The sequence below is a fragment of the Miniopterus schreibersii genome, assembly GCF_964146895.1.
Source record: "Miniopterus schreibersii genome assembly, chromosome: 6".
In the NCBI taxonomy this organism is placed as follows: Eukaryota; Metazoa; Chordata; class Mammalia; order Chiroptera; family Miniopteridae; genus Miniopterus; species Miniopterus schreibersii.
Genome location: NC_138107.1, coordinates 53,658,961 through 53,670,700, shown reverse-complemented (window position 1 = coordinate 53,670,700; position 11,740 = coordinate 53,658,961). Strand labels below are relative to the sequence as shown.

Genomic DNA, 11,740 nt, shown 5'->3' with positions numbered 1-11,740 from the left:
ATCATACGGCTGCAAGGGTCTGGTTCCCGGGACCTTAAGTCGCTGGAGCAAATATCACCTGAGAGCTCTTAGTATGAGGCAGTCACTGTTCTAACACTTTATATACAATAACCCTTTAATAACTAACTCGTAATGGTTCTATTATCTCCATTTTACAGATGACAAAAACCGAGGCTTTTTGCCTCAAAGTCCACAACCAGGATTTGGGCCCAGGCAATCTGGTTCTAGAGACTGTACGCTTTGTCGCTCCATTAGTCCATCTCTTTAAACTACTAAGGAGGAAGGAGCAGAAGAAAAAGAGAGGGAGGAGAGGGCTAGAGCAGAATGAAGGAGAACATGAGCGGCTTTCTACACGCAGCTCCTGAAGACCCTACTATGGGCTCCGCCTTGAACTAGGCACCCTGGAACCACAGTCCCTTCATGCCCTGGAAGATTAGAGAAGCTGAACACAAACAGGTTATTTCTGTACAATGTGATCACATGCACGACAGAAATTCCTGTTTTCCCGGGCACATGCTAACGTGGAAAGTTACGGAGTTAAAGTGACTGACCATTAGGACACAGGCTCATTCAGTCACAGACCAGCTACTGGCGGATTACATTGCCAATCTGTTTCCATAATTTTTTTTTTTTTTCTTAACAAGGCTGTTCTGCAAAAGTTAAATTTAAGCAAATTTACAATCTTATTATGTTTGGTCTTTATTGTTTGCTTTCAAGATTGCAAAACATTAGGGCAAACCTAAAGTAAAAGGATTACATCCAGCAATTAAAAATTAAATAAAAAAATTCCACCAGGAAAATTATTTCTACTTTTGATGTATGCTCAGAAGTTTTCACAATTTAATGATTGGAAAATATATTCCACTAAAACCTGCAGAATGACGACTAATTTCCTATTTGCGCCAGTTCATTAAACTGCCTAATGGCAGCTATGGAAAAGTAAATGCCTCATGCGGAAAGCTTTTGCTCTTTAAACGAACGACGAACAAGCGCATTGCAACAGAGACCGAAGGAGTGTGTCCCCAGGAATTCCAGAGGGGCAGCGAGTTCTAGTGGGACCGCTAGAAAGGTTTCTGCTCCCTGGGTGGCATCTGGGAGCAAAGCCGCGTGGGGACGGGGGCCGCGACTCAGAGCGGATTGTCCCCTCTTCGCCTTCGTCTGCGGGTCGCATCGGGGAGGAGCGCCGGGGACCAAAACCCAGCGGCTGGCAGCGTCTCGGCGGAGGATCCGCACCCATCGGGCGGCTGCCCAGCTCTCGGGAAGATGCGGACCCAGGATGTCCCATCGCGCTCACAGCCTGGCGAAAGTGAGGGGCTCGTTAAACAAAGCGGGCGAGTGCGGGAAGGGGCGGGCGCTAACCACGCGGCTGAGCCTGCGGATCAGCTCGGAAAGGGCACGCGCGTGGCGGCACCCGCTTCCCGTCGCCAGGCTCGGGGTACCCACAAAGCCCGCACAGTTCCCCTTCCTCTGCGGCAGGGATCTGAGAAAAGCCAAGCCGAGGGAGCTCCCGCCCGCGCCCCGCCACCCCCCCGCAGTCCGAGCCGGAACCGGAGGCGGCCCGCCGCGCGGGAGGCTCCGACTTTTCTTTTGGGGATAAGATGGCTGGTCAGGGAAACAAAGGAAACTTGGACCCGGCCCGAGAGCGGTGTGCGTGGTTAGCGAGCGCGCCCCGGGTCCTGTGTGGGAGTCTCCAGGGGCCCGCGCCAGCCCGCACGCAGCGCGCTCGGGGAAACACAAAGCACCCGCCCGGAGCAGGCGGCGCCCGGCCGCCCACCTGCCGGGGCCCGGCAGCCGCGGGTCTCCAGGCGGGCGACGGGCAGGACGGCTGCGGAGGGCCGGGGTGCCGGGGAGCCGGGCGGGCCGGGCGGGCCGGGCGGGGCGGGGCGGGGCGGGAGGGGAGGCGGCCGGGCGCACGCGGAGGGCGGTCGCGGGCGCGGCGGGGGGAGCTCGGAGGAGGGGAGCTCGGGTAGGTGGGCGGGCGGCGCCACGTCACGGCTATTGTCCTGGTATATAAGGTCCCTCCGGCGGACCGCGCTCCCCACTTTGCCTTCGCCAGCGCGGAGCCAGTGGTTCTCCACGCACCCGGCATCCAGCGAGACTCGCGGCGCACCGACGGAGCGGACATGGGCAGAGCCATGGTAGCCAGGCTCGGGCTGGGGCTGCTGCTTCTCGCGCTGCTCCTACCCACGCAGGTGAGACCTCGGGACTCGGGGGGCTGCGCCCCAGCGGTTGGAGATACTCCCAGGGACTGGCCTAAGCCCCTACCTGGGGCTGCCGACTGCGACTCAGAGAATCTAACATAATCCGACCTGGGGGAGGGCGATGTGGAGCCCACTTTCCAGTTCCTTGAGGGCTGTCCCCACCCCTCTCACAGCCCCTAGAACAATGCGGGTCCGCGCGTGGGCTGGGAGGACCCTGCCCCACCCCAGGTTCCACGTCGCCCCTTCCTAGGCAGCCTGGTGATCACCACCTGCTTTCCTCCAGGGGTCCGAGGCCCTAGCGGGGAAGAGAATGCGCTCCCTACCTCCTAAGCGCCCCGAGACCTCGGACTCTTCGGGGAGGTTGTCCCTGGATCCCCCGAGCGCCCCTCTTCCCTCTAGTTGTGTTCGCGCCTCTAGCGCATCACACAAAGAGAGGGGAAGATCCCCTTCGGCGGGCGCCGCTCTCGACCATTTTCCATTCAGCTAGTTTGGGGATCCCGAGGAAGCCCCGACTATCTGGCCCGATTAACCCATCCCCGTCCGCGTGGTTCGGGGCTGAAGCCTGGGCGGGGACCCTCTCCTGACGCTGCCCTGTCCGGGGGGCGACCTTACCTGTGCATCTCTTGTCACCTCGGAGCCCCGTGTTAGGTCGATTGGCTAGCTCTGGGCAGGCGGCCGGTTTGTCCCAAGTCCCCACCGGGCTTTGTCTCCCCCGCCCCTATCCCGGGATCCGATTGCGGTCCCAGCACAGTTACCAGGAACGACGCCGCCCCGGGGATGGGGGGGGGGGGTGGCAGTGCGGGCGCGGCGGCCTGGAGGCTCGCGGGGGGCAGAGCCTGGGAGACCCCAGCGGGAGGTGCGGAGGTGGGGGCGGGGTGGCGAGAAGGGGCAGCTCGGGCTTGGAGGGCGGGGGGGCTCTCCACCGTCTTCAGTTGGGGCTTTGTGAGGAGCGTCTCCTGAGCTTATCCGAAAAGTTGGGTGCTCCGGGTCCTTGGTCCCCAGACGGACAGTGCCCCGGCTGTCCGGGCAGCGCAGCCTGAGAGTGGAGCGCTGAGCGGCTTCCCCTCCGCAGGCGGGTAACTGTACCCTATTGTCCTACCGGTCGGCTGCGCCCCTGAGGCTTTCACGATTCCTCGGTGGGGGAGGGGCGCGGCCGCCAAAAACCGACTGATCCCCCCACCCCCTCCCCGTTTCCTTTCCAAACAGATTTCCCCCCAAACATTTTTATAAAGAAGGTTCTAGGTGAGCAAATCAGTCTAGTTTGGTAGGGAGTTTTTTGTTTAATGTCAATTTAACATATTACAATTTGGTTTTTTGTTGGTGGTGCAGAGGGCCCTTACAGAGATTCTCCTATTGATACTCTAGGCTCTATTTAAAAAGTCACCTGCTGCACCAAAATATTTTGTATGCATAAAAACAGATTACCTTCAGGGATCCCAAGCCAGGTCTTGCCCCCAAATAGAGTGCCCTGTTTTAAATAATTTCCCGTATTATTAATGCTTTTCTTTTAGAGGGAGTGCTGTTTTTGGTAGGACAAGCTGAATCTTGCACCACAGTAGATGCCAAATAAATATATTTGACTTGCTCAGGACTTTTTTATTAGTCTGTTTGCGATGGAAATTGTACATCACTTTGGTCAATATTTGCTTAATGACCTTATGGGTTTTCCAACAAAAGGAGCTGGTGCTGATGTAGACTGGTTTTATTTTGGGATTAACAGGCAGCCAAAAGTACATATGGACCAGACCTGCTTGGTGCCACATCCTCCGTCCTGCCTGTAATTAGAAGCCCTTGTAAACCCTCCCTTGCAGTGAGCGCTGAAATCTCCCATCTGCCTTTGTTCTGGGACAAAGGAGAGATTATCACGTGCCCCACTGGACTGTGCATTTTGTGACTGGAAGAATCTGTGTGGTGAATGATGCCACTCAGGCGCTGGGACACTGGGGAAACCTTAGTTCTTGGCTACAGCACTGGGGGCTTAGTGACCAGGCAGGAGGCTGGCGGCTGCTGGTGAAAACAACACCAAACCCTCGTGGTGTCTTTTGTGAAGCCATCTGACTCCTTGGTGTTTTAAGTGAAATTATTTTGCCTTAAGGAAAGGGTTCATTATATTTTTCAATTTAATACAAATATTGTGGCCATTTTTGAGAAAGGTTATATGTAATTTCAAGATCTTTGCCTTGGCGTGTGTGGCTCAGTTGGTTGGAGTGTTGTCCCATCACCAGAAGGTGGCGGGTTCGATTCCTTGTCGGGGCGAGTATAGGAGGCAACCCATGTTTCTCTCCATTCCTCTCGCTCTCCAATAAAATAAAATAAAAAAAGATTTCAAGGGAGCAGATACCCTATGTCCAGTTAGGTTAAAACCAAGGTGTTATTAAACCGGAATGTGAGAGATACCTAGCCAATCCAGTATAGACCATGACTCAATTCTAGTACCATAAGTCTCAAACTATAGTATTTTAAAATCCAAGTTATTTGTGCACTTTAAAATCTCCCCCTTCCTGGGAAAATAAAGGACACCTTTTTGCAATGCCAGTAAGTCAGTGTAGTTACAGAAACTTCTATATTAATTTATTTGACTTTATTTTTAAAGTTAAACTCTTAGGAGTTATAGTTATTGAAGAACATTTTTGTTTGTTTTTGGGTGTTGCAGTCATTTGCACCTCTAGGTAGTTTGTTTTGAAACCAGAGAGAATAATGTTGGTGGCACTAAGAAAGAATTCAGAATTAAACGGTGTGGGTAAGGAAATAATGGTCAAAGAGCAACTTAAGACATCTGTCTTATTTGCATATTAAGTGTATGTGGAGGCAACTCGGACAAGTGGAAATTTATCAGTGTAACTTTTTATATTTTTTAGATCTATTCAAATCAAACAACTGCTGTAACACTTGCAAGTAACCCTTCCCACAATACCTCGACTACCCAGAGTCCACCAAATGCTACCACCAAGGCGAATGGCGGTGCTCTGCAGTCAACAGCCAGTGTCTTCGTGATCTCGTTGGCTCTTCTACATCTCTACTGTTGAAAGACTCGGGCCAAGAAACGTCTATACTTCTCCATCTTCTAAACCCAATCCAAATGGCACCTAGACATCCAGTGTGACAAGGAAAAAAAACAGGTCTTCATTGAATCTGCTAATTCCACACCTAATTTTATTGACACAGAAAATGTTGAGGATCTCAGATATGATTGGTTTGAAGAGCATGTGCAGGGTTTGAATAGATGATGAATGCCAATATTAAATCTGCTGGACTTTCATGTACAAGATGAAGAGAGACACATCCAAAATTAGTTCAGAGATGATTTCCTTAAATGTGGCTTAAGAAGTATGGACACATACACTTCTACCTTGAAAATGAATAGATTTTATCTAGAGATAACGGATGGAATTTGGAACAGAGTCAGTTTTCATTTGGTTCATTGAAGTTATAAGGCCATAAAACAGTTAGGTAATGCACAAAGCTATGGTTCTATTTATGTGTACATTAGAAGGAACTTCCAGATGGTCCCATAAATCCTCAATGTATTATTTCACAGTACTAATTTAATACCCGTGTAACTCTAAATAAAATTTTACATTGTTAAGCTATCGCTGTTCTCTTGGGATCTGAACTCTTTCCTCTGAGGCTTTGGATTTGACACAGCATTTGACTTTTTGTGTAGTAATTGATATGTGCCCAGGGCAATGATGGATTGGAATCTACCCTGGATTCAAGCATAATGAGTAAATTTTGCTGATACTCAACAAGAGCGCCAGATTCATTTAGCTAAACTAATTCCGAAGAGTAGAAGTACACTGACTCAACTAATTTCAAAATGCTTTTTATTTCTGCATATGTTGAATACATTTAACAATTTAAAAAATGATTGGTTTTGAAGGTAAAATCGACAAATTTAAAATTGAAAAGGCAAATATATGAAGGAGCCAAAACTGTAAATTAGGTGTTTGGGAAATGAAGACTGGAAGCCTACATTAAATTCAGAAAAACTTTTATACTCTTTCTGTACATACTTTTTTTTAAAAACTATGAATCAGAATAGCTACATTTGGAACACTTTCTGTTATTGGTCAATATTTTTAGATAGTTAGAACCTGATCCAAAGCCTAATGGGGGCTTAATTCTGGAAAGGAAATCTTTTCACAACTTCCTCAATGCTCAGAACCTTTTTAAAGATAGACACTCCCTAAAATCTTTTGTTCGCATGGTCACACACTGATGCTTAGATGTTCCAGTATCTGATACGGCCACAGTAGTCTTGATAACCAAAGTCATTTTTTCCCATCTTTAGAAACCCACCCAGGAACACCATACTCAGCCGATCTCAAGCTACTGTGTGTGTGAATGAACATTCCTTTTTGTTTCATACCTGAATGCTGTACATCTATTTTGGATTGTATATTGTGTTTGTGTATTTATGCTTTGATTCATAGTGACTTCTCATCTTATGGAATTGATTTGCATTGAACACAAACTGTAAATAAAAAGAAATGGCTGAAGGAGCGAGTCATGGTAGTTTTTTACTGACTTTAATCACAGTAAAGAGTACTAAGAGACTCCCTAACAGATAATGTATTCCAGACATCCGCTTCCCTAACCTCCAGTGTGTAGCAGCAGCCCAGTTTCCCCTTGGTAGTCAGTCACTACAGTCACTACAGTAACTTCCCACCTTGTTGATTCAGAGGCTTGAGCTCAAAGCGGTTGGGTGGCAGTCTCCACTTCCAGTTTAATGGAACTACTGCTATGTCTCCTGGTGGAAACATCCTTCACTTTGGAACTAAGATCTCTACACCAGCAGAATAGAAGGTCTCAAGGAAAGAAAGTAAAAGGTTTGCTACTGGATCACTTATTAGGGGTACTGGAGCCACTCTCATCTTTATCCCCTGATTCCTGGACCTGTGAATCCTGATTATGGGAGAAGCAGCTCCTTATTTATTCATTTTTTAATCCTCACCAGAGGATATTTTTTCCATTGCTTTTTCAGAGAGAGTGGAAGGGGGAGAGAGAAATATCAGATGTGAAAGAGACAACAATTGGTTGCCTCCTGCACGTGCCCCGACTGGGGCCGGGGATTGAACCTGCATCTGGGGTACCTGTCCTTGGTCGGAATCTAACCCAGGACCCTTCAGTCCTCAGGCCAACACTAACCACTGGCCAAACCAGCGAGGGCAACAGCACCATATTTAGAGCACATATATCCTCCTGGCATTCAATACCTTGACCCTGCAGGGTATTACCACCTAGCTGGAGTTCAAAAGGCGACGGTAATATCAAGCCAGGTGTCTCAGGATGGTGGGGAACGTGGTGAGACCAGTGAATGCCATGGGCATGGGCCCACTGCCACACATCCTCCTGGATCAGAACTTTGTGTGGGTCACTGATGGTGGGTAAGGTATTTAAGTCCATGGATGATGCTTTAGCAGAAGCACTGCATACAGGGAAGGCAAATCCATATCCAGAATAAATATCTATTCCAGTAAGAATAAAATGCCCCTTCCATGGTGTATGTGGTCCAGTGTAATCAACATTTCACCTGGCTGATGACCTCATGGAATAGTGTCATATAGGGGACTCAGTGTTGTCTCTGTTGCAACAGATTGGGCTCTCAGAAGTGGCCAGGTCAGCTTTAGTACACGTCCATGTTGCTGGGCTCCTGCATAACCTCCACCCCCGACACCATGGCCACTTTATTAGTGAGCCTGTTGGGTGATGACAGTGATGGCCAGGGAAAGAAGTTGACTGGTATCCGCAGAATGAGCCATCTTATCCACTTGATTATTAAGATCTACTGAGGTCACCTTTTGGTGAACATTCGCATGGGAGACACAAATACCTTCATGCTCTTTTCCTCTTCAAAGAGGTTCACCCATATACTTCTTCCCCAGACTCCTTGTCACCAATTTTCCAATCATGCTTCTTCCAAGTCCATCCAGCCAAACTTGGCCACAGCCCATGAATTGGACAGACTCACACCTCTGGCCACTTTTCCTTCCAAGCAAAATGAACAACCAGGTTCACTGCTTGTAATTCTGCTCACTAAGAGTGTTTTCCTTCACCACTGTCCTTCAGGGATGTCCCAGAAGGGAGTTGTAGAGCTTCTGCTTTGGGGTGATGCCTGCATATTGTACAGAACCTTTTGGAAACCAGGCCCAACTTCTCTTTCTTCAGCAACTGATCATAGGGAACTCCCCATGAAGCCATGGGTGCAGGCTGGGCTAGAAAAGGTAATGTAGCAGGAATAGGAACCAAGGTAATTTTGGGTAACTTCCTCATGTAACTCACTTGTATCTTCAGGGCCTGCTCAAGCCCAGTATCATAAATGCCACTTCCATTTGATAGTAGCGTGGTGCTCTGCACACCCAACTTTATGGCTTGGGGTTAGACCACACCCAGCTCATGTTGGACATTCAGGTTGCATGGTGGTTCGTGGTTAAGCATTTAGTCTTTACTAAAACTCAGTAACAAATCAAAGCCTGTTTCTCAACGAACAGTTGCTATCTGCAGTAACCCTCAGGACTTTGCTCTGAAATCCTAAAACTAACCATCACAGCAACCTTTGATCTAATATAAATTTATAGAAAAGCAATACAAAATTTGGGACTATCTTTTTAAAAGTGATCATCAGTGCTCATGCAGGAAGAAACAATTACTTTTTCAACTATTTTTTGAACATGATTTTAAACAACCCTGGGCTGTTTTATTTATCAGAAAAATGCTCAGCAATCTATTTGGCGCTTATACTTTAAATATTCACATTTAAATACTAGTTATATACTTTATGGCTAAATTCAGTAATGAGTAGCCATTGTATGGGTGTCTCTTGAACTAAGTTTAGCCTTAGTAGATAAAAGCAAACAGTTTAGAGACAAGCAGATAGTTGAAGCACTATGCCATAAAGTTAAGATGAGAAAAATCTATTTAGATCTAAACATATTCTAAACACACACACCCAATGCCACCACTATCCTTAAAATAGAACTCAAATATTTAGGTAGCTAAAAAGTATGAGTTTTTCATTTCTCGCAGACCTCATTTGGGGTTGGTTTGATTACTTTTGGATTCCTTCCTTAGTATAAAGGGAGTATTTTTTCCTAATTTTGGTAGGATGACACTTTTTGAAACAACCAAATCACCATCATGGTTTGCTTCTCAGTTTCTCTTCAAATTATACCTAAATTTAAAGATGGATGCATTTGTAAGACACTTTAGGAAGTTTCCATATTTATGACTTTGCAAAGAATTATCTCTGTGAGCCCGAAGGGTCTGCAGTGGTCTAACTGTCATGCCTCTCAGCAACTGGCAGATGCTAAGGTTTGGAGAAACCTAACGTGTCTAAAACGGAACTCATTACCTTCCCTCCACATTATCTGATTCTCTGTTCAGAGCACCAACCTGCCAAGTCTCTCTCATTACAAACCTGGGAGCCGCCTTCCTCTTCTCTTCCCATCTCCAATCAGCCACAAAATCCTGTCACTTGTGAGTCAGGAATGTCTCGGCACCCTGCTTCTCCTCCCCCTCCTGGTGCCTTCCCCTGATTTCCATCATCTCTCCAAGCTCTGCTTTCCTGCCCTTAGTCTTTCCACCCTGTGGTGGTGATTTTTTAAAAATGTAGATCTAATTATTTGTTCCTCACTTTAAAAGTTTGGCTGGCTCCTTGGTTGAGCGTCCTCCCGGGCACCGAAAGGTCGCCGGTGCCATTCCCTGTCAGGGTGCATGCCCAGGTTTGGGGTTTGATCTCTGGGAGGGGTGCATGCAGGGTGGGGGCGCAGATCGATGTTTTTCTCTCTCTTCTCCCTCTCTCTCTCTCTCTCTCTCTCTCTCATATTCAATAAAAAACATATTTTAAAAAATTGTTTTAAAAAAAGTTTGGCTGGCTACCCTTTGCCTATAGAAGATAAAATAGAAACCCCCATTCACTCCCCGTAAGGCTTTTCACAGTCTGGTGCCAATTCAATGTTTCAGCCCCGTTTTCAGCCCATGCTCATCTCTCTCGGGATCCACAAGGTCTTGTCATGTCTCAGTGGCTTTGAATACACCCGCTCCTCCAGCTCAGGGTAGCTGTTAAAGGTGGGGATGCTAGAGCCAGGCTGCTTCAGTTGGACTCTCGGCCCAGCTATGACCAGCTGAAGGAGCTTAGGCAATTACATAAATTCTCAGTGGCCCAGGAGTCTTGTCTATAAATGGGCTTGATAGTAATGGTACCTATCTCATAAGGGTGTTGGGAGAATTAAATGAATAACACAGAGTTTTAGAACAAAGTCTGGTACATTGCTAGTACTTGACGAACATTGGCCAGCATTTTTTTCTATTAATATATGAACTTTGTGTTCACTTGTGAGCTCCATGACTTAGGAACTGTGCCATATTAATGTCTAAATTCCTGATGTGTGATTGAGAGTAAGTGCTCAGTTCATGCTGAGTAAGTAGAAGAGACAGCAGCAACTCAGTACCAGAGTAACTGGGGAACTGGGGGGGGGGGGGCAGACCTTGGATACTATATTAGGTCATGAGAAGGTGATTAGGACTATTTCTAAACAGGCTGGTCTCTCAGAGCTGCTCAGTTTCCATCGGATAGGCAACCTGCTTATCCATAGCAATGGTCTCAATGCCGACTGCATATTAGAATCACTTGGGAAGGTTTTTAAAACTAGTGATGTCTGCCACCTCTACTTACTTAGAAGATTCTGATTTAATTGGTCTGGGCAGAGCTCAGTCATCAGTAGTTTTTAAAAACTCCCCAGATTCTAAAGTACAGCCAAGTTGAGAAGCACAGGCCTGAGAGTAGCTTGGCTCTCTTAGACCAACTGACTGGCAGGGGCTGCATAGTAAGACATGGTCCTGGCCCTTGGCTCCAAATCCTTGTGCCTGACAAAGGTGCTCACATCAGGGCTGTGATTAGAGACAAGCAAGGTCACTTTCCTTCAGTCCATCATTTGGATTTCTACCCAGCTCAAAGAGAGCACATGAATTCATACCAGAGTTGGCTGGGTCCAGTGCCTGAGATGCTGTCATCAGTGGAACCACATCCCAGTCCTGGGTCTGAAAACTTGCTGCATAGCTCCTGTGAGTGTCTCTGGGCTTTGAGAGGGTTGGCCTTTTTGGAAACACTTTCCAGTTTTAAATACTAAGATTCCATCCAAATTTTTAAAAATCAGAATGTTATATATTTTTTCTGTGAGCTTGGTAAGCTTGCTCTCCCATCCATGAAAAATTGGGCTCAGCATTCCATGCTGAGCCTACAAAAATTAATGCGATTTCATTGTTATTACTCTAGAAGGCACTGGCACTCATTGTATTCATTTGTTCTGCTTTTTGGTTGTCATTTTGCAGCCTACTGCATTTTCTGAAGACTTGGAAAGGGTTCCTCTTACTGAGAAATTAGAACAGTCTAACTGGTAGTTGCTGATACCTTAAGTGAGACTGCAATGACCTCGAACTGTTTGATGGGGCTTGTGAAATACAAACCCTGTTGAGACTAGGGTATGAATACAATAAGGAAACAGTTTCTCTTTGTAGCTTCCTCATACCTATGTTTATTA

At 47.1% G+C, this 11,740-nt stretch overlaps 1 protein-coding gene across 1 annotated transcript; it reads left to right on the top strand.

Annotated features, from left to right (window-relative positions):
* The first annotated feature begins 1,024 nt into the window (after nucleotides 1-1,024).
* CD24 (CD24 molecule) lies at nucleotides 1,025-6,700 on the top strand. The gene is made up of 3 exons (XM_081140751.1): nucleotides 1,025-1,306; nucleotides 2,016-2,192; nucleotides 5,060-6,700. Exons 1-3 carry the CDS (start codon nucleotides 1,277-1,279, stop codon nucleotides 5,225-5,227), a joined length of 375 nt encoding a protein of 124 aa, XP_080996877.1. The 5' UTR covers nucleotides 1,025-1,276; the 3' UTR covers nucleotides 5,228-6,700.
* The last annotated feature ends 5,040 nt before the right edge of the window (nucleotides 6,701-11,740 follow it).